Genomic DNA, 23,789 nt, shown 5'->3' with positions numbered 1-23,789 from the left:
TTCATGTAATAGCAGCTATAAAATAGGATGTGTAGAGCCTGAATGTTTCCAGCAGCTAATAGCTCACAGATTTCTCCAAAAGGAAATCCCTATCTTACAATCTCATCCTCTGAAGTGCTTTCAGCAGACTGAAGAGTTTGGTATTAATGTTATTGTTCTGTTATACAATAAAGCAAAAAAAGACAAAGAAGAAAACATAGCTAAAGTTCTCGTGGTAATCAGACCATTCTTGCTTATAAAGCAAGACCAACGATGTGTGTGTGTGTGTGTGTGTGTGTGTGTGTGTGTGTGTGTGAGAATGACTGCCTGTTTTCAGTTATTGATGAGGTGTTCAGCAGATCTGAATGAAGTTCTGTTCGTTACTTCTAGATGATTTAAAGCCATTCACAGGTGTGACAACCAGAACCGAGGTCTGCTGAGTTTTAGCAAGGCAGCCTTTCCTTTTCTGCATGCACACGCACACACACACACACACAACCATAAGCACGCAGATTACTTCCATGTACCCTGAACAAACATAAGAGAGGCATTAGGTCTGTTATTGTTTGCCTTTGCAAAGCAGCTGCGGTACTCCAAAGAAATAATGCAGTACACTGAAGCAGATCTGACAAGGTGGTACAGAGGACACAGTGTGTGTGTGTGTGTGTGTGTGTGTGTGTGAACATGTGTGAGATTAGTTAAAATTGTTCCAAGTTACCAAACAGGCACATTATAAAATGTTAAGTCTCTCCATTCTCACAAAAAACATGAGAAAAGTATCATATTAAATATGCTGATTTTATTTGACATACCCATCTACATAAATTAACATGCCACATAATTGGCAGCAAGATAGAGTGTGATTTCTTAAAAAAAAAAAAAAAAAAGACAAACATAAAAACGATGTAATCTTTTCCAGCCTCAAACCAAAAAAACAGAAGTCTATACATGGCCAAGTGAAAAACACAATTCTTTCAAGAAACAGATAATAAGACAAATAATAAAAGTGACTTTCCATGAGGGATGGCGACAGATGAATGGTCATAGGCATTCTTTTCTCCTCAGCTACAATGGCTGTAATTTAGGCACAGACCCACAGTAACTTTTCCCACAAACTGGACCACAGATAAGTGCCAAGGATTTTTTTCACCCCTAAAGGCTAGGGGTAACAGGGCTGAGTTATAATCTTGTGTTGTGTTGTGTTTCAACAGCATACAATAGTCTCTTCTAATTCCTAGCATTCTTCTCCAAACACAGATGGAAAAAAAAAAAAACAAACCGGAGATGAAGTTACTAGAAATTGAGGAGTGACAAGTTGCAAGGAAAGTAAGCATCCTTCAGGCTATCGAGACATGCCACTCATCCAGATGTTTTGAGTTCATTCATCCTTTCAGTCTGTGCGTGAAGGTGTGACTCAGTCCTCGCCAAATTAGACAAAAGCTGAGGGAGGAACCTTTTCAGTTTCCATCACTCGTCTCCTGCTGGCAGATTTTCTTCAATCCTCTTGATGAACTTCATGCGGATTTCTGTCACATTGTCCCCTCTCAGAGTGTCCTGAACAAATCGCACATCCACAGCCATCTGGACCTAAATCAGAAAAATCAAGACTTACACTTATGTACTGTTCTCTTGCTTTTGTTGCACAAACTGGCACAGGATATCAGCTGATGATTCTATAAGATACAACCAACCATTTATCTAAAGTAGAATTTAAAAAAATGCACAGTGAGTACTGTCTATTTGTGTACAACATGTATCTTCTACATATTCAAAATACTTGCCCTTACAGGTCAGAGAATGATGCTCTCTAATTTAGCCCTTGAATTTCCTCCTTAAAAGTGATGTGGAACATGGAATTCCAACAGAGTGTTGGCCTTACCATCTCCAGAGCTCCTCTGAGGACCCCACACAGCAGGTTGGAGTAGATCAGTGTGCTGTGGTTATCCGGCAACTCCACAAAGTCAACCAGCGGATTGTTCTCAAGGATGAGGGAGAATTCATCTCCTGCAGGGCTCCAGTTGGTCACACTGGGGGTGATTCCAAGGTACATCTTGAATGCAACCTAACAGCAGCCACAACGGTGAGAAATTGATAAAAATAAAAACAATGCAGCATTAATCAGTTGAAAACAGTAAAATTGTAATGTACATGAATTTAGCTAAAGCAGACTGATTTTTTCCATTGGTGGCGCTGTGGCACTGGGTTTTCAAGTTCTCTTCTTACTAGTTACACTGGATACAACAACATCAAGTCACATGAAACATCAGTGCCGGACAAAACGTTGTCAAACACAGTCTATATTTATCATTACAATATATTCAGGGTAAATGCTTGTAACTAAGTGATCATCATCTTCCTCTGAATTTTTAGGCTCATGAGATGCAAATGGAACGGGTTTCACAGGTCTAATATAAAGAGATGGTTTGTTCAACTAGCTTACACCTTACTGCAATACGCTCTCTTTCCCGAACAGGAATTCATGATAGATAACTTTAATGTAAACTTGGCAGAGTGACAATGTCTTGCAACTTCAACTTAATCTGCAGCTCACAGCCACCAACCACTCAGCAATTCCTACAGCTGCTTCACCGAAAGGCTTTAAATTGTGAAGCATATGCAGAAATTCATATGCTTTTTTTTTCATTTCATATAATACGGGTATACTGACAGCAGCAGTGTCTTCACACACCTGATTTCTGAAAACTGTTGCTTCTTTTCATCTGTTTGTGCTGATGAAAATATGCCCTGATGCTGGCCGTATTTTTACTTTTTTATGGGTAAAATGGTCTGCCTTTGTAGCACAGCATCACCTCAGCCAAAAAGTGTTTAGAACCACCTGAAAAAGAATGCTAGTTAACCGCAGTGGGGAAATTAAGTTTTGCCTTCCAAAGAAACCAGGATCTAGAAAATCATCTCCATAAGTATTTAATTAACAAATGACTGAGTTGTTTTAAGGGGTTAGCTAGATATCCTCAGGCAAGGCTATCATTGCACCTTCCAAATCACTGTCCCATAGTGGTCCTCCATTTACAGACATGACCCTACTCCTCATGACCAAGAGCCAGGTTCCTGAGCTAGTGTGAGGTTACATCTGTGGAATGATTCCCCTCGAAAGCAACAGTAACACCTTCAAAGCAGCTGGAGAGCTGAATACACAGTCAGGCCTGAGAGCAGCCTTCACTGTCTGTCTGAGTCTTTCTGTCAGTCAATCACAAGCGGAGTCTGACCTTTGCAAAACAAAGACATGTTAAAAGCCATAGACCAGGCAGACTAATGTACAACATATGATCATTGCCTTTCTGAGGGAAGAGATTATTTCATTTCATCGGATATGCAAGTGAATCCTGGTCCTCTGTCTAATGAGGCAATTATCAGACAAAGGAAAGAGGAATGCGATGTTGGCCTCAGGTTTAGAAGGATGCAGACTGGGAAGTTTTCTAATCTATTCAGTCACAATCATCAGTTTTCCCTGCCCCTCCCATTATCCACCTCATCTTTCCACAATCAGTACGTTTCATCGAGATCACGCTCTGTTTCATTTTTTCCCCCCGTCTTCCCTCCTTCTAATTCTCCCTCCCTTCATCTTGGCATAAGTCCACAGTCCCACTCTGATTGGCCCGGGTCCTACTGATTACCTTAGCAATGACATCGGCCGTTTCTCGGAAATCCTGACACCTGCCAATGCTTGAGCGAGCCAGGAAGTCCTCAATCAGACGTACTCCAATGTTATAACCCCTTTGAAAGAGAGAAAGTCACAGAGAGAAACAAAAGAAAGAGGAACAAAGTCATTATTCCTATTCATAGTAGATATAGAAGTCGTTTCTTACATCTTGGCAAATGGCGATGATTCTGATTAGAAGGTCAAGTCAACATATTTTTGTTACAGAATCCGAAGGCCAACTGATGCATCCCAATCCTAACATGGTCTGCCCCTGACTACTTGTCTGGTTGAGCGGTCAGTGCAGATTCACTGCCTTCTAAGGCCAGGTAAGACAAGCCTCATCGTGACTTAGCATGGAGAGGGCTTTGGGTTGTCACACAAACAGAAAAGCCAAGTACGTCCAGTCTAAAGTTCTTTCATAGGATGTTTTGAATTTTTGAGTTATAAAACCATCAATTTATCTTAATCTTATTTTGTGGGAACTAGCTATCCAGCAAGGCCTTCCAGAGATTTCTTTCTCCCATAAAAACACATATCGGTTTTCTCTTCCTCAAAGTCCTCATGGGTTCTAAGAAACTGCAAGAGCAGAGGGGAACCTCTGACACAGAAGTGAGAAAAATAAAACCGGATTCTCTCACGTCTCTGCTTTAGTTTTTGTCTCGGCATGTTATGAATTGAGGGAAGCAGAATGTGTCAGAGCAGTGCGAAGGTGTGGGTTAAAAGGAGACATTCAAGCGGCCAGAGAAAATCATTTCTCTTTCTTTGGATAAATGAGCAAAAGATAAACTTTAACATATTGAGGCAAAGAAACCAGGTTTATGTACACAGTATGTGCATACCATCCGTCTGATGCACAGAAAGCAGAGTTATGTTTTGTAATCAAACAATGTACAATATATTCAGCACTGTGCGGTACTTTGATTCAGTACCGGTATTTTGCTGAATATCTGTGGGTGGTTTGTGATGTATGTTGTGATGTATGTCCATGTTGAAACTGGGCTGTTACACACTACATGCAAGAAATTCCACCACACGTTTTGCAAATTATGATGGATGAATCCAATAAGGTTGAATGAAAACAGATATTTCAGGTGATATAGTGGATTAATGTGACGACTAAAACAAAAAGGAAATAAAATGGCCTGTGTGCAAAGGTAGAAATTAACATTGGTTAAACATTTGCTTGCTCGTTTGTGTCAAACCAGCAAGTCAGTGCACTGTAACTGGGTATGGGCATGGCTCATAACACTAGAAGAAGAAGAATCACTTTATTGACAGTATATATATTTTTACATACACACACTGAATTCGTCTTATGCATTTGCATATTGGCGGGTTAAGTGCCTTGCTCAAGGGCACATCAGCCACAATATTTCCTGCCCGTCAGGTGGGGGAATCGAACCGGTGACCCTCCAATCACAAGCCGCTTCTCCAACCTCTAGGTGATGATGGGGATACTTACATCTTGTCCAGTTGTTTATTGACTTCCTCGTCATTCTCATAGTCTTTACAAAGCTGGGTGACCAGAGCCCCGTAAGTCAGAGTGAACAGCTCAGAGTTCTATAACAAGGAAAAATGACAGACTTCTCATATGTGCTGCTCAAAATGATACGAATAAAGCTGGAATAAGAGTATCAAAAAGCAGTAAAGTCTGGCATTTGTCATATTTTTTTATGTGTGGTAATGAAAATTAAGTTCTTAATAACAAAACATTCGTTTAAGTTGTTTTTAGCAAACGCTATGAGTGTAACGTTAGTCCAGCTCAGCAGTTCTGAGTTATGTTAAATTAAGCATTTTCATTTGACTGTGTGAGTGTAACCTACAGCAACATTTATATCAATTATGGGTTTCATTTAAAAGGCTTACGTTGTCGTCAAAGTGAACGGGTTATGGGGTGGACCATGTAACGATACAGTTGTGGAGGCTAACTATTTGGCTTGTGTGCTTCAACGATCTAGCGGCACTTCCTGTCACATGCATTAATATTAAACAATGAATGAAACAGTTATTCAACTGTTTTGAGTGCTTGTCGTCTATTTAACCACGCCTGTCTAACAAAGATGCATAAATGAAAAGTTGCTTTGGTCTTAGAAGTATAATGAAGCCAGTTAGCTAACTACTTGGTTACGGTTAGCATTTTGCTAGCTAGGATCGAGAGGTTTGGCTGATGTTAATCCTGCTGGAGTCACCTACCATCTTCTTGCTGTCTGTTGTTCGGTTTGATTGCCTGGACATTGTGGATAGTGTTACAGGCTTACACGGATGGCGACTCGATATAAATCCTTTATTTATTTGATTCTGGCTAAGCAGTTATTTCCGTAATCGCCAGTTTGGTCACACATCCGCTACCGTCAAGATAGCTCGATTACATAACAAACTTCCGGTTCTACAGTCGACTGAAGTGCATTATTGGGAGAAAAATCCTAATACAGGGACAAAGTCAAATCAAACAATACATTTGAGAAAACAGATTAATAAAAAATAAGTTATTGTTGTTACAGCATACATATACAGAGTTCCCATCTTACAGAAGAATCACGATACACACTTTATTTTGAAGAAAAATAATCAAATTTCCGGTATTGCTTGGATAGCCATTTATAAGTTTGACGTAATCTTCTGTCAGCTGTCTCGCCAACGTTTCCTCGTCTATTTTCTTTTTGGCAGATTGTTTCAGCGCCCTCTCGCGTCTCGGAGGGGAACAGGAGACAACAGTGAGAGTCGAGCTCAACTTCTCAAAAACTTCTTGTGATTCACCACAGGGTGGCAGTATACGTGATATATTCAGTACGAGAAGCCAAACGACCTTTATTTCACTGGAGCGTTTATCAAAACTGCAAAATATTTATGCCTGAGTCTTCACATTTTCGCAGCTGCATATTAATAACAATGTTGTCGTACTGTGTGCGTGTGTGTGTGTATGTGTGTGTGTGTGTGTGTGTGTGTGTGTGTGTGTGTGTGAGAGAGAGAGAGAGAGGGAGAGAGAGAGAGAGAGAGAGAGAGAGAAGGCTGAGAGCTGGAGGACTGAGTACCAGTGATAGGTTACAGATGCGCTTTAGTCGACATCACATTAGATTCTGAATGATAGCAATCACATGGTGTTTTCTTCCATATTACGTATTGATTGGGGTATTTGCATCTCGAACAAACCGCATGCTGGTTGGCTGAAAGGCAATCATCCCATCGTTGTGAAACAAACTCGCTCTGCTTTCACATCGAGGAGGAAGAGGAAGGGAGCAGCGGCTCCGCGCACACTGCTTCCATTTGGTCAAATTAGAAGCTATTTGACTATAACCGGTACGGACTGTGAGTTCGGTGGAGGAGGTGGACCAGTGCAATGATGACGGGCAAATCTGTGAAAGACGTTGACAGATACCAGGCTGTCCTCAACTCTTTACTGGCGCTGGAAGAGAATAAATACTGCGCTGATTGCGAATCGAAAGGTAGGTGTTTGCCAGTGTCTTGATTCCGTCCATACCTGCTAATGGCCAGTGCATGCATCGACCCTCTTGCTCATTTAGTACGCTACAAAATGCGGCATTGCATTCATCACCTCTCAACCAATTGCGTTGTACTATGGCCACATCCTCGCACGGCTGGAGCAGCATGGCATACATCCACATCATGCCAGCTCCTCCAATCGCCTGGCAGCCAAGACAGATACTGATTTTATGAGGAATGCATCTCATTTAAGAAGGGTTTATGTTAATGATGGCAAGCGAGCAACTTTATTACGAGGTGAAATGAGTAAAGGTTGTAAATGGTAAATATAACCCCAACTACTGGGACCTTTGCAGGACATCTGAGGAAACCACTGAGGTGGAGATAACCGCACATACATTTGTACTGAGTTTGAGTCACCATGAACACACTGTTCCTGCAGGCTGAGTGCAGATGGGGACACAGGAAAACCTAACGCCAAACATAAAGTTACTACAATGTTTTGTAATTGTATATTGTAAGGTTGTCATTGTCCATGATTATTAAGAGTAATTAAATGAAATGAAAATGTAGTATATGTTTATATCTTAAAGAAGCACCAGAGCCAAACAGTTTCACGTGTTTATGCTTGTGCACTGACCCTTCAGTTTGTTTGGAGCCTCAGTGAGACCTTGAACTGTGTCATCAGCTATTTGTTGAACCTGTTTTGCTGCACTGGTGGCTAAACATGGCTGTTTTGGTCACAAACACATAGAATTGGAGATTGACTCAACAAAGCGATTCTACAACTTTTTGTGAGTTTTAGGATACGCTGTCTGTAAGTTCAGAACATCTCTAACCGTAAAATGCTCACAGCATACATGTGCCACCACAGGTTTGCAATTTGGCAGATAAAGTGTCATATGCACAAATCTACTTCACAACCAGAGACAAATCTGAGGTGTCAGTCAACAACCCTCCTGCGTGTCTGACATTAATTATATTTTTTATTAGAAGGTTCTCACATCCCTTTTCAACAAAACTGTTTTCTTGCAAGTTATACTAGGTTTTAGAGCAAACCTTTTAAAAATGTTGGTGCTGATATCATGGTTGGGTATGAGCTGACACCAGTACACAGTGTACATATTGGACATTATGTCCTGTGCTAGATTTCAAACTGGTTCTGATGTAACTCTGGTATTGTTGGTGTTGAAACCGATGAGATTGGCCACCCTGTACCTGGCCCGAGAAATGACTCAACAGGGCAGCTGCATGTCACTGCACTGAGCTGAGTCATAAATGATCAAGCAAAAGGCCTCAAATATACGTAAATCATTGCCACGTTACGTAGGGGACACTTGGGATTCCTTTTAAAAACGTGATGAATGATACGAGTAAGCAGCTTGCCAGATTTAACACAGACTGATATGGATTCTGTGGAACTGCATTCAGGTTCAGACATGCGTTTGCTTCTTGAGCATGCACAGAGACGGACAAACAGGCAGACATATGGACAGGCAAATTGTATCAAGGAAATACAAAGTGAACAAAACACTCTCCTAACTGAGTTGTGCTATGGTTATCTGTCTCTGTACCTACCGAGTACACTTCTGCTTCGTGACAGGAGGGGATGAAAGACTTGAAATCACTGAGTTATGGTATTGCGGCATCAGAAATATTTCAGAAGAAACACAAAGCGGATAACAAAGCTGTTGAAAAAAAAATCACCTGTCAGTACAGATACTTTTGCATATAAATGAATGTCCGTTAAATCCAAGCGCTTGTCAGACAACTCACTGTGCTGATTAAGCCTATCACTGCATAGTAAATCTCTGTATTCTTTGCACCAAACCAGAGCTTTTAAATCTGGATTCTGTTGCAACTTTGCCATGCTTGCACACACACATTTGCATTTGCCCAAACTGAAGGGGGGCAGCATCCATAGCAGCAGAGTAGGCCACACAAAACAGCAATATGATCGAGCCAATGGGTCATAAGCACATCAGGAGTTAATTTCAAACCCTGTTGGTAATCCGAGTTTAAGTAAGCAATCGAGGCAGTTGTAAAAGTACACTATACATCATCTGCTCAGCTTTTAGTATCTTTAGATCTTTTTTATGATAGATTCCTCATTTGTTCTGTTTTTATCAGTTTTCCTGCTTCACTTTACAGTTAAAACACATCCAACTTACCCCAATCAAGGTGAAATGAAGTTTAATCAAATCTCGTCTCTCACACTCACATAACGTAGACAATGGCAAGATTTGTACAGAATTTTGTTGGGATGACATGTGATGTCAAGGTCTTGGTTGGATTCAAACCGGAGACGTCACCAGGACACCATGATTGCTCACTTGTTCAATACAAGGTTTTGTTCCAATGCCTGTGGCCTTTGGATGGTGTTTTTCATAAGGTATAAATAGAACTGCAGATGCTGGTAGGCTTCAGGCAAATACTCTTGTGACTGTTTAGAAGTCAATTCTGAATTTTGACTGTGGTTCAATTTTGGCAGCTCATTTAAAGACATGACTGTGCAAAGATGGGGCATTCGACAAAAACACAAGAAAATAAATAACCAGGTACCATATTTGCATTTGTGAAGTGGTGTGTTTTTGTGGGCCAGATCGCAGATGTGTTTAAAGAGAGAAAGTTTATTAAAATCTTTTTTCTTATTCTCACATACTGAAACATGCGGTCATCAAGCATGCCTGTGCATATCCTTTTTGATTGGCGTGACTTCACTGTGCAGCAGACTGATCTAATTAGACTGCAGATAAGATTAGGTACTAGGGGAGAAAATAGTCTCCCCACATGCACACACACACACACACACACACACCAAGGATGTTTAATCTCTAGCTTTAATCTTTACAAGAGACATTTTTCTGTGCCATTTATTGTTCATTTACTATAACCTAAAGTATGTTTTCTGTCAGTTATTCAAAAAAAATGTGTTGCTGCTTTTATTATAGACATCACTCTCATTTCCCACCTTGAGTCATGCAACTGTGCTAATGAATAAATCTGGTTTGATGCTTGAAGAGAGGCATTTTGCCTCCTACCTGATTAGCACATCAACCCTTTCTTGAATCACTAAGTGTTACTCTTCTGCACGCATTCTCACAAAACCACACACATGCACACCTTAAACACGTTTTGTCCCCTTCTCTTCCTTCTGTCAAGTCAGGTTTTTGGCCATATGGCAGCATGATGAGGTTTGGTCTAATCTTGTTTGCTTTGACAGAGATTACTGTGCGTTTATCACCTTCCTCCCTCTGGGTGACTGAAGAGGAAGTTGGCGAGATGTATGGAGCCATGCACATTCTCTTAGCAGTGCAGGAAAACACATGAAAACACATTAACTGTGCTATCAGGCCATCCCCATCTATGCTTACTCTACAGATACTGCAGTAATGCAACTATATCTCTGCATTTTCACTGCAGTTCACTGCCTGTGCTACCCAACTTCCTGTCTCTCTTTTCCTGTGTACTGCATCTCGTTCTATATTATTTGCTTTTTTATTTTTATCACTTCCTTACAGTGTGACACTTATACTGTAAATCCTCAATACTGCCAGGAAATAATGATGAAACGTGTGTGTGTGGGGGGGAGGGGGGGGGGTGCATAATGTAGTCAACACTTCTACCTCTGGCTTCAGTCTCAAGGGGCTTTGTGTGTGTGTGTATGTTTGCATAAAAGCCTTCCTCCTTTATTGTCTCCATTGTACTCATGTTTATGTACACGCTGGGCCCCCGTTGCCATGGTGATATCACCTGGCGATACCATGCCTACCACCCACCCCACCGCCACCTAGCTCCCCTCCCCTCACACCCCTTAATCTCATCCAATCAGAAGCTAGCAGGGATTTCCATTGAAACAAAGAGGTGATTGGCTGTTTGTGTCCCCTGGCTGGCATAGAGTTCAAAGTCTCACAGTACCAAGGAGAGGGTGGCACAATAGTGCACAATGGTCACAATGTAATGATTTCAAAACACTTTAACTGCACACAGTAAACCTTTGAGGGTTTTGAAGGAGGCCCCAGAGCACTTGGTAGTCCAGACCTGTACAGGTGTGTGTAATAGTAAAACACAAAGAGTGTGATAATACATCAATCTGCGATATAGATCTTAATTGGAAATTGCCTCATCAATGTGCAGGAAAAAACAATACAAAGAACAGCTTACGATATAATGGGCAGCACTGGCTACAGTCTAAAAAGTTAACATGGAATTCAAACAATTCACTTCCCCAAAGGTAGCAAGTATTTCAGGGCTAATATATTGTTTCCTTTAGCAGAAGTTTTCAATAGGATCTCATGATGAGCTTACATACAGTACTGTAGGAAGTGTTTTTGTTGGAGGTGGCATCATTTATCACTCATGTTTATGAATTACGGTGAATTATAGTTCAAATAAAACATTGTATTTAAAAGATTAGATGGATCCAACACCCAAACACCCATGCAAAAGCACAAATGCATAGCTGGTAAAAACACACACCACACAGAAATAGTAATCATATTAACCATGGAGAGAACAAACAATTATATTAATAATAGGATCAAATGAAGCATAAAAGCTAGTCTAAAAATGTATTTTGAGAAGAACCACAGCAATGGAGTGTCTTACTCATCTTTTGATGTATAACCAGTTCAAGCTTAATGACTCACCTGCAGAATCACAGTCTTGACACTGGCACTGAAACGCAGATGGTGGGTGTGTATTAGTAAATTATCAATAGGGGTCCATCTGTTTAGCTCAGACTGGGACTGGGTCACTGGGTGGCCTAAGGGTTTTTGGATCAGTTTAGACACTGAGGAGCTTGAGGGTAGAACATTTGTGTGTCTACACGAGTATGTGTTTGTGTGGTGACATAGAATCCACTGGTAACTGAAGCTCTGTGGGATTAACTGGATTCATACAGAGAGCACCGTTTATCCTTGTGGGATATAGGCTAATGAGCCATATGCACCTGCTCGTGCATGTGTGTGGGTGTATATGAACGATGTGCACACACTGTGTGTCACCACAGGCGTGTGTCACGAAAGCACATCAATGTTATTATGTTTGTGTTAAAGTTTGGTTTTGTCTTGCTTATCTGATATTACGAGGAAGAGGACATTACATACAACAACGGAAGCGTAAGGTCCAACACTTATTTCCTCAACGGTACTAGATGTAAAAATGCAAAGATGCGTGGGTTCCCACAACCTGAAGGGCCTCCTCTGTTATAAATATTAAGTACCACACCAAGTTGAACTGTTGGACCTGTTTGAATAGCTTGTTTTCCCAGACTTTTAAAGGCAAGTAGTAAAAGCCAAAAACTGGTTCTGCTGTTCCCTTTCCTCCTCTTTAATAATATCTAAGACAATGAGACAATATTTTTATATGTTACTATATGTTATCAATGAATCATAGTGGTCTGTAATGGTATGTTTCCATATTAAGACAATTTATAGCTTCATAAGTTTGATAAATGGGAGAAATTCTTCCCAGTTTAGGGTTACTCATTTCCATGTAGTATAAAAATGTATTACAGTTCACAGCAGGTTCTTGAAACATGCTTGAGTTGTGTAATTGATCATCATGAACATTAAGTCTGTATTAGTTGTTGACAAAGTTACATTGCTTTCATGAGGTTCACGGTTCCAATTCACAGTTTTCCTACACAGTGTAACTTTATATTATTTTAAACACATGCAGACTGTGGTGGATTACACAGCTTCACTGCAGGACTCATAAAGGCTTACCATATCTCTCTTAACTTAACTCAGTATTATTTTTATACCCAGAACCACTCAGAGAGCCTCAAGTTTGCTAATTGATTCTCATACTCTATGGAAATGAACTGGAATCAGTGGCTGCGTAGAAGGTTTACAAACTGCATACAAAATCAGATTGTAAAATCAAACTGCAGAGCCTGTATTCAAAAACAACCATTAAAAATGTAAATTACACACACGTGGATAACACTTAAAACCTGCAAATATACTGCTGCAGCCCTTTGAAGTGAAAACATTTTATTCAAGGGAAGGAATAAAGTTAAAAGCGTGCTTGAGGGAAAATCATTTACGTTGAGGGATTACAAAATGAATGTGGCCATGAAAGGTCACACACCTCACAAGGCCCGGGGTCTGTATGCGGGTGAGTGACATGGAGGTTCATTATAGATGTTTGCTCTCACTGCTCGTCATACCCCCTGTACATCCCAGCAGGTCATCAAACAGCTAAAGTCCACCATTTGATGACTATAAAAATCCTCTCTTGTTTGTCTCTGTTTTTGGCTCTCATCCCAGCTCTGCCTTCTCCTCCCCTGATGTGCTTCAAACTGCATGTTTGACTACGACAACCGCAGTTGTTTTTTTGCTAGGATGATTCATCAGTCGCATATGCAAGCCCTCTCCTTTGGGGTAGTTTGCCATTTAAAAAGAGAGGACAGGTTTCTTAGTCAAATTTAGTAAATATTTCAGTATACAAAGAAGAAGGCGTTGGCATTTGTACTTGTTCAAAAAGAGAAGAAGCTTATTCAATGCTCTTACTCAACAGTGAAGAAATGTACACTGCAATGCCATCTCTGTAACACAGAGAATCTGATTCGTAGATATTGTTCAATCTTTCCTTCCTTTTATAGACATCTATTCCTCCTACTCCCTACCTACTATATCTCTTCAAAGTACCTGGAGGTGTTCTTTGTTGCTGCACAGATATATACTGCATGAGTTCTTACTCAACCACTGCACTGATTGGAAGGAAAGAGGCTAACCGGGTTGCAGTGATTCACTTTAAATGACTTTCAACTCTGCACTGATTAGACATACACTTACAGTATGCTAACATCAATGAACGCATGAAAATAAGCTTAATGTTGTGTTAAACACAAAGCAAATTTTGACCTTCCATTATTCGCACAAGTTGGACTACAGACTCATTTGTGCTTATTCAAATGTTTGTTCATCTCAAACAGCCTGGATACCTTCCTGTACATTAGCCTTAAGCTAGTGAGCAATGTCACACAGACCCGTGTGACATTGGCACCTCTAAGGCTTGCTGCCGCTGCAGGTTGAGAGGCGAGAGCAAAGATAGATTCACTTTTCAATCCCAAAGGTTTAAAAATTGAACTCTGAGCTCTCCTCCCACTGGGAAACTGCTCTCTAGATCTGAGCACAATCTAATGTGACTCTAGGTGTTTATTCCTCAAAAATCACACCCACAAAAGTTATTAGGATACATTGTCTATGAATCATAAATGTCTGCACCAAATTTACTACTATTACCACTATTTACTTATTTCACAGGATAAGAGAAAAGTTTGACCTACTCATGGCAGCTGAAGAAAAGTCATTGAAGAAATTATTCATGTTCACCCACAGGACTCTGTGGATATGTACTAAATTTGGCAGTGCAACAAGTTGAGATACTTTACTAAAAACCAAAATGTCAAACCCATAGTGGTACTATAGGGGATCATCAAAGTCAATAGTATTCATCCAGGGTGCCATAGTTATCTGTATCAAATTTCATAGCAATCTATCCAATAGCTGTTATTTCAGACTCTGGACTGAACCAAACAGACCACATTGCCATCCCTATAGTCATGCCACTAGGCAGGCTTTAAAAAAGATAGAAAGTCAGCGCAATATGCAATTGGGTGAAACCCCATAAAGTAAGGGTGGAGAACATAATAGAGAGGGAGAATTACAACTGTGAGCAAGAGATATGGGTGAACAGGGGAGAAGAGGAGGGAGGCCACAATGGTGAATGAGAGAGATAAGAAATGGCAGCCAGGACACAGAGGAGCATTAGAAGAAGGATGAGAAAGACAAACTAATTCCAGTCTTCAGGGAGTTTAACACAAATGACCATCTCCCTCTTTCTCTCTGTCAGTGCCAGTGTTTACAGTGGTTAAGCAGGCTTTGCAGAGTAATTCTACTATTATTAGCCAGCATGACAGCTAATGCTGCAGCCAGACGGTCAGGATGATGGACATACACTCTGTCTGGTGACCCTCTGTGTATGTTTACTGGTTTGTTCTTTGTACTTCTGTTTTCATGTTTGGCCACTGGTGTCTTTCCCTTTCTTCATTTGAAAACATAGCCCAGACACTGGGCAAAGTATATGAAAATGCAGACCCAGTCTTATAATTGTATGCTAATGATGAAAACGGAATAACCCTTTTAAAATTCATAGTTCAGGATATGAACAAGACAAGAGGCTATTGTTTGACTTAACAACCACACAGTTGCACAGTGTTTCCACAGCTGTTGTTAAAGGTCCAATTTGAAAGATATGGCTATAACTAACTTTATCAACAGGATGTGAAGAGTCAACAGCAGAATCAACCTTCTTGCTGTATCGCCTGTCGTCAAACTGGCGTCCCTCAGTCTGTGAGGCTGTGTCTGCTCCCACTCACTCCATCCATGTTCACTGGCTTAGGCCCCCCTAGTCCAGTTACAGTCTAGTCAGCTACAGGGCCACCTGAGCTAACTGAGCTAACGGTAGCTATAGTTACAGCCAAAGATTATTAGAGCCCAAGATAACTACATGCATATGCCCTACATCATTTTGGAGCTGACTTCAAATTCAGTCCATATTTTATAAGTTGCCTCCTTTAAGAGGAAGGTTTTGCGTGTTTCCCTTCTGACACTCAATGTCATTTTTCATTTGCATAGAATGGCCTTTCTTGAACACTGCATTGTAACTATGGCTGAATGAGAAATCCATATTGAAAGCTGCTCTTCCACCTAGTGGTGTAAAGGCCACAGTGTACCAAGTTGCAGCAAGGTTGCAAGCAAGGACTCGTACTAGCAGAGAGATGGAGACAAAGGCTGAGAATCCTTCAGCAGACTAGAGTGAGCAAAAGGGAAAACAGGAAGACATGGAGGAGGAGGGGCAAGATGAAGGAGAGATGTACTGAGTGATGAGGAGAGAAGCACCAGGATTCTCTTTGAAGCTGACTGTGTTCTCTGAAGAGGACAGTTTCATAATTCTAGCAAAAAAATCAGCCTCATGGTGTTGTTTTTATTTCTCCTCTCTCAGAGTGGTCTGGTCAGGCAAGAATCCTAACAGCTCTACATACAGAAGACACAACACTATATGAAGCTGAGGCACAGGGGTGAATATGGGCCGTTAAGCTATGGCAGTAAGATGGACAAAATGGTCCACTCAGATAACCATGCACCCACACAGGCGGGCGCATGACCAAATGAGTAATCATCCCTGCAGGTATCCAGGCTCCGCGTGAGGGTGTTAATGCTTGTGTGTGTGTGTGTGTTTTTTGAGTGACTTTCTACTCCCCCTCTCTCCACTCAGTCTCAGCTACAGTATGTAGGCTAACTCTCCTATTGGATCCCGTTATGTGTCAGGACACAGTATGACTTACACAGGATTAGATGTGTTCCCAGCTGAATTCAAACTCATAATTGAATTTCAGGCTTGTCTCTCTATAATTGGACTTAAGTTAATCAGAGCATCACTCATCATTTGTCAAACTCTCATCCAGTTCCTCTACTGTTAGTTCTAGTTCCTCCCTGCTGCAGAGACCCTTTGCTCAAAATATTAAGTACTGCCTACCTTTCTCTGTCAGGTCCACGATGGGCATCTTGGAATTTGGGTATCTTCATTTGTATTCGCTGTGCTGGTATTCATCGAAACCTGGGGGTCCACATCTCCAAGGTCAAATCTGTCAATCTGGACCAGTGGACACAGGAGCAGGTCCAGGTCAGAGGTCACACTACAGATGCAAAATTCAAGAAGTTGCATGTAAATGCATGACACTCAACACATCATGTGATACACTAATGTGATACAGTACACAATGTTGATCGGTTCAAAGGTAATTTACCTGGATTGTCAGAATTTACAACAACCAACCCAAGCCCTACACATACACACACACACACACACACACACACACACACACACACATATATATATAGTGTCTATGTTAAGCTAAGCTAATCGGCTTCTGGCTGTATTTTCATAGTTAGCTAAAGACATGATAGTGTTATTGATTGTCTAGCTTACTACATGCTTTTCTTTTGCAAATGGTGTGGCTTTCTGGTAACAAGACTATGGGGAACAAGAGACTCAATTTGTTATTTTAGCATAAAAGAGAAAATAAATGATATGCTATATAACCACTAGTATGGACCATTAAGTATTATTACTAAATTACACTTACACTATTAACTTTCAACATTGAACCACCAGTTTAACACACAACGTTGTGTCAGAATTGTCCAGTTGTCGGATTCAGTAGACATTTTCTCATCAGTATACAGTTCAGCATGTCTGGATCTGAGGAAAGTCAACATTATACTTCCTAGTCAGATCATTTTTCTTTAGTCAGCATCTTCATTTTTCGCTGTACTCTGCAGTAACATTTCACATTGTTTTATTATCAACACTCCACCATACACAATAGGAATACTATATTTGATATTGATTTTTATTAGACTGCTTAACAATGTGACATGGTATGTTTTCTTGTCACCAGTGTGTTCAAGAGATGGGAAATGCCAAAGCTAAACGTCTCTATGAGGCTTTCTTACCTGAGTGCTTCCAGCGACCTGAGACAGATCAGTCCGCAGAGATCTTCATCAGAGACAAGTATGATAAGAAGAAGTACATGGATAAGGTCATTGACATCCAGATGCTCAGAGTGAGTCTTCTCTTACACACACAAACACATAAACACACAGAGAAAAACATTGCAGTTATGCTTCAAACAGGATCAGCAGACAGAAAAACCAAGGTCATTCCACCTGAAGTGTCTGCAACATAACCATTTGTTCTCTATACAGAAAGAAAAGAGCTGCGAAAATATACCCAAAGAACCAGTTGTGTTTGAGAAGATGAAATTGGTGAGTACATGTTTGTACTGGTTGTTTCACAGCATTGACAGAGTAGGACTGATCTTGCCCTTGTTGTTAGGTTTTCAATTTGGCTGATGTCCTGATGAGGTAAAGCGAGAACAGAGAGGCTGCCAGCCAGTGAGGAGATGGTGACACATGGTACATCTTAAAGAGATGAGTTTTCACCAGCAGCAGAAAATTGAGAGTATTTTTGCTGCTTTGGGAAGGTCATTTCATTGCCAGGAAGTCTACAGGAAAAAAGGATTCTAGATTCAAGCTCATTTGTCAGTGCAGACACATTGCATTAATTGTATCGACTTTCTCTGTTGTGACAGAAAAAAGACATCAGCCCGAAGACAGACTCCCAGTCTGTTACAGACCTGCTTGGATTAGGTATTGTCCCTCACACAAATGCACATGTACACAGACAAAGCACAGCCACATTTTATAACACACCGGTGTTCTTTACAGATGTCAAAGTAGCTACAAACATGAATCAACATGAATCCTATTATTCTATCAATTAATATCAACTGCATGTCAAGTTTAAGGTTGATCATCATAGCCATGCCTCCATCTGCCCTTTACTAGATGCCCCTGCTCCAAATCCTACAGTGTATAATGGTGGAGGTTGTGTTCCACACAGTAACGAGAGCCCAGCAACTTCTAATCCAGCTTTGGCAAACTCTGCTCTGGATCTCTTCAGTACCCTACCAGCAGTCTCTTCTGCTTCCTCCACTAAAACCACAGTAAGAGATAACACACTGTGCACACTGTACACCCTGTTTGCGGCGCACTCCACACAAACCATCGTTTTTTTGCCCTGCTAGCTCCAGGACTTCGTCTTTTGATCAGTCCACCACTTTAATCCAGATTGAAACAACTCTTGGATGGATTTTGAGGGAATTTTGTGTTGACATTCATTGTCCCCCAGAGGATGAATTCTACTGACTTTGATGATCCGTCTTTTCAATCTGTTGCCGTCATTATCAGATCAAAATTTCAATTATTTCATTTATGCTGAAATACCTGCAAAATGATGAACTTTCCAATTAATCTCAGCTATATTTTGCTTAATACTAATCAGCAACTGGTATCATGCTAACACAGTGACCTAAGATGGTGGACATGGTAAACATACCTGCTAACATGCTGATGTTGTTTAATTAATGTGTTTACCGTGTTCACCTTACATGCCAAACATCATTTTGCATTATGGTTGTGAGCATGTTAGCATGCTAAAGTTTGCACCGCCTTGCAGTCACTAGCATATATCTAGACTTTCATTGTTGATGATAAGCTTACTTCCTTTCTGTGCCATGCCACCTTGTAACTCTCCCTCACCAGCCCACTTCCAGCTCCATGCCTCAGAGCAGAGTGACGGCTTCTGTGCCTGAAAACCTCAGTCTTTTCCTGGATCCAGCACCCAAACCAGGGGAGGGCACTGTCAAGAAACTGTCAAAGGACTCTATTCTCTCCCTCTATGCCTCCACCCCCTCAGTGCACGCCAGCAGTGTGGCTACTCACGGTGAGATCTGGAGAAAACCATCTCTGAGATTTTGTTTTCTCCATGATGTTCTTAAGTCTTAATTTAAATGTCAGTTTCATCAAAGAGACTAGAGAATTAGCATGAGTAACTGCTTACCAGCTGTCAAAATGCTCACTTTCTAATTGTAATTGTTTTCAGCAGGCTTGTACATGAACCAAATGGGATACATGACGCATCCGTATGGGTCATACCATTCTTTAGCCCAGGCAGGGGGAATGGGAGGTGCCATGGTAACATCACAGATGGCCATGGTGGGTCAACAACCAAGTGGCATGATTGGAGTTCAACAGAATGGCATGATGGGACAGCAGAATGGCTTAATGGGTGCCCAGGGTGTCATGGCTCAGCCTAGTGGCGTTATGGCGTCACCTTACATGACAGGGATGACCCAGGGCATGATGGGACAACAGCAAACCGGAATGATGGTACAGCATCAGACTGGGATGATGGGACAACAACAGGTTGGAGGTTTACCTCATCAGCAGATGTATGGAGTACAACATGCTCAGCAGCTACAGTGGAACATTACTCAGGTGTGTGTGTGTGTGTGTGTGCTCATTTGTTTTGGACCAGTTTGAAAATAGTGAAAGCACTGTTAATAACAAAGTTTGTTCTTTGTGGTTCCCAGATGACTCATCACATGGCCGGGGTGAATCTCTGTAACACCAACGGCATGATGGGATACAACAGTCAACACATGGGGGGCTCAACAACTCCCAGCTCAGCGCACATGACAGCACATGTTTGGAAATGATCCAGTATTTCCAAGAAGTGATGCATCGCCAGTAACAGAATAAAAGAGGTGAATGTGGATTAGACTCTCTATGAGACATTTTCTAATGAAAGGGAGGTGAAGGACCAGAAGACATGTCAAGAAGAAGGTGTGGGAAAACCATACTACCTCCCTTTCTCTCTCCTCTCTGCCCATGCTTCCTCTTCTTCTCATCCATGGCCATGTTTTGCGTATTTCCATGCTTGCCTTCGGAACATTTTCATATGATGACCAAGACAACAGGGTTCAGAGTTTCACTGGTTAGGACTACACATCATTTTTTGTACCAAGCCTGTGTATGAGAGTGTGTTCATACATCTTCTGTATGTGAGTGTCAGCTAACTGACTGACTTGAAAGAACAGTTTGGTTTTTGGAGAATTCTATAGTTTTTCTTATTCTCTCAGAATCAGATTAAAATGGCTCGTGTAGCTAAGTTGAATTTGTTAATGTGCTTGAATATTGGCAAAGTGGAACAAGATACACTTGAACAATTTTTTTCCCTAGAAGGAGGGAAACATAGGTTGTTGCAAGGCTAATGGGTGAACATTCTATCATTTGTTAGATGGTTTGACATTTTGGGAAATATGCTTATTTGCTATTTTGCTGACAGTTAAAGGAGGAGATTGATGTTTGTATGTCGAATATGAAGCTACTGCCAGAAGCTGGTTGGCTCAGATTAGCATAAAGACTCAAAACAGGGAAAAACAACTCATCTTGGTCTGTCCAAAGGCAACAAAACACACCTACCAGCACATATAAAGCTTACGTATTTACACATTATATCAGGCGCCTGCTGGAGTCTTCACTATGACTTACCATATAACCTGTTCATTAGTGACCTTGTGATATATTGGTAGGCGACTGTTTGCCTCTGTTTTCAGTCTCTGTGCTAAGCAGACAAGCTACCAGCTGTAGGCCTAATATGTATCGTGTGTGAATAAATCATTCACAGCAGAATGTAACAATTAACTTCATTTTAGTCGCAACTACATTTTAGCCATATTTTAAGGAGCATGTTTTTTCAGCAAGCTTTTAAGCACACAGGGGTTAAGAGTTTTTTTTACCATAAAGGTTTAAGGTAACATATTTTGAAATTATATTACCCTTCTTGTGAGAGAATGAAGCTACACTAGGCCATGCTGGTCTCTTAATGTATCATATCTTCAAACTGCAAGACATTAATGAATTTGTCTTGCTCTAAGAAGTAACAATCTGATCTGTAAAATCTTACAAAAACCTATGTATCCCTTTACAAATTCTTCAGTTATCTTAACCGTCCGACTGTCACTGTCTCACATGTTAGAAAATGGCCCTTTATTATGATGTCTTCTATTCAATTTACAGAGGGCTTCCTTTAGAATCGATATTTAATTTCAGTTTGAAGTCTCAAAAGTCCAAGACTCAATTTTTGGCAGACCAAAGATCAGCGCTAGCTTTATTCAAGTTGTACAGTATTCCAGTGCTTTGTTAAAGCCATCTGACTAGTGAGCAGTAGAAAATTCAGTTCAGCAGTCCTTTAATACTATGTTTGGTCATATCTGCTCTTATATAATGAATGTTTGGGCATATCAATTCACTGTGCTATTTCTTCAGCAGGGGTGGGACACTTAAAAAGTCACTTGCATGCCATGTCATGTAAATGTCGATTTACACACAGACACACACCTCAAGTTGATCTACCTTGTACAATAGAGGCCTCAAATAATGTTGAATGTCTGTTCACGAGAGAGAGTGGTGGGGATTGAGAAAACTTTAAGGAGCAGATCAGTCGTGTTTCAGATTCTTCCACTGAATTGCATGAGGAGAATGTTTTTTCTCGACTGTCTGTACTGTGTGTTTATTAAGATGTTCGAATGTGTGTCACTGAATGTTTCTCTCTACGTGTCAATCAGTCTCTGACCAAGACTAACAAAAAATCTTAATGAATGTGTGTCCTGAATGTGTTTCAAGATTGACGCAGACATTTTGAATACACACCTGTATCGCTGCGGTGTGTTTGTTTTTGATATTCTATGACTGTCAAGCAATGTACTTTTGCGTCCTTTGAATGTTCTGTGCTCAACAGCGTCTGTTTTTGGTGACTTCAACCAAGTTTCGATGTTACCATTAAGTGAGGAGCAAACTGTGGCCAGGCTGACACACTTTCAGGTCACTCGGGGGCGTTAACAATTTGGCCAAACCACATTGTGAAGCAAAAAGTGATTGTACGACCACCATCTGTCACCTCTTGATGTTTTAGTCAACTTTTCTACACCTCTCCCACACGCGCCTACACAAACCATCTCTGTGTGATGATTTCTCCGAAAGTGTTTATAAATATATCCATTCTTATAAATGCATGAAGCCATCAGTGTAAATAATCTTTCCATTTTTTTCATAGAAGCACTTCTATGTTAAGTTGCAATTATGAATGTGCAGGGCGAGAATGTAAAAGGAGCAGTTAAAAGAGAAATAAATTAAAGTCTGGCATAAATAGATTCTATTAACTGCTGCCACTAAGAAAACAGTACAGCCTTCAGAAACTCTATTATTCCAGGAAAGTCTTTCAGTTTTAGCTCATTTAATGGCAGCTGAGGCAACAGTGTGGCAGCAGCAGTCACCTTCTCTGCTGAGAGCAATATCACCATCAGACTATGTGTCGTATCTGCCTGTCACAGCAGATCTGTCAGCCAGCAAAAGAAGTTTTGGGAAAAGCAGTAACGATCCTTGTCTGTGAGCGAGAAAGCTTCACCTGAGCTTCTTCTTTTTTTGTGGATTATCTTTCATTTTAGGCTGCTTGTAATCTGTTCCTTTATTGTCTGGTATATTTTTCTGTGAAATAAGAGCAAATGAAGGAATGTATCTTTTTATGTACTTGTCGATCAAGATATTGTGTACCTTATTCTTTATCAGAATTTCTCTGTATGTTTCTCAAACAATATTGATGAACATGTACTGTATATTAGCTCTGCATTTTTTTTCACATGCTTTGCACCTTTTGATTTCATATTTACACAAGTTAGTCACATATATTTGAGAATATGTATGTAACATACAAAACTTGTCTCTGTGAAAATATACAAAATAAATACTGTTTTGGTTAACTTCGATGTATTGATTTGTAAAACCATTCATGTGCTTACTCTCACATGCACACTATTAACCCTCTATCAGTCCTACACACATTCTTATATCCTGTTGGCTGTGTGAGTGAAGCTAATTGGCGAAATGTTGTATTTTGCTCCATCAGGCTCCGGTTCCTTACAAGAACGATTATCATTCTTGTTTATAACCTTGTTTGGTGTTACTGCAACATGAACTCTTCAAGATTTGCTTTAGTCTCACTGTCCAGAAGTAATGGAACAGGCTGCAAAGGGTTAATTGTTGCCTATCATGATATGGTTATGATGCTTTGCTGAAATTTATTAAATTAAAAGACATTAGTGACATGCATTTTAAATAAAAAGCCAAGTATAATTACTTTGACTGACAGTAGTAGTTTGTGTTTTTTAATGGTTACAATTCTGTAGTAAACCCATATTTAGTCACTTACACAGATTAGATCGTTGTTCTGT

At 40.5% G+C, this 23,789-nt stretch overlaps 2 protein-coding genes across 3 annotated transcripts; one reads left to right on the top strand and one right to left on the bottom strand.

Annotated features, from left to right (window-relative positions):
• Window positions 1-758: 758 nt before the first annotated feature.
• trappc3 (trafficking protein particle complex subunit 3) lies at window positions 759-6,012 on the bottom strand. The gene is made up of 5 exons (XM_046416858.1): window positions 5,834-6,012; window positions 5,103-5,200; window positions 3,615-3,714; window positions 1,859-2,041; window positions 759-1,566 (listed from the first exon to the last, which is right to left on the bottom strand). The coding sequence occupies exons 1-5, from the start codon at window positions 5,873-5,875 to the stop codon at window positions 1,447-1,449; spliced, it is 543 nt and encodes a 180-aa protein (XP_046272814.1). The 5' UTR covers window positions 5,876-6,012; the 3' UTR covers window positions 759-1,446.
• Window positions 6,013-6,661: 649 nt separating this feature from the next.
• Window positions 6,662-23,318, top strand: smap2 (small ArfGAP2). 2 transcript variants are annotated; one of them, XM_046416814.1, is made up of 9 exons: window positions 6,662-7,083; window positions 16,644-16,777; window positions 17,556-17,720; window positions 17,863-17,922; window positions 18,249-18,306; window positions 18,505-18,662; window positions 19,261-19,441; window positions 19,601-19,995; window positions 20,091-23,318. In XM_046416814.1, the coding sequence occupies exons 1-9, from the start codon at window positions 6,978-6,980 to the stop codon at window positions 20,214-20,216; spliced, it is 1,383 nt and encodes a 460-aa protein (XP_046272770.1). In that variant the 5' UTR covers window positions 6,662-6,977; the 3' UTR covers window positions 20,217-23,318. The 2 variants fall into 2 exon arrangements, with proteins under 2 accessions (XP_046272770.1, XP_046272771.1); XM_046416815.1 differs by having other exon boundaries at window positions 6,664-7,083; window positions 19,604-19,995.
• Window positions 23,319-23,789: the final 471 nt, after the last annotated feature.

The sequence above is a fragment of the Scatophagus argus genome, chromosome 17 (genome assembly GCF_020382885.2).
Source record: "Scatophagus argus isolate fScaArg1 chromosome 17, fScaArg1.pri, whole genome shotgun sequence".
In the NCBI taxonomy this organism is placed as follows: Eukaryota; Metazoa; Chordata; class Actinopteri; family Scatophagidae; genus Scatophagus; species Scatophagus argus.
This window is presented reverse-complemented; position numbering and strand designations above follow the sequence as displayed.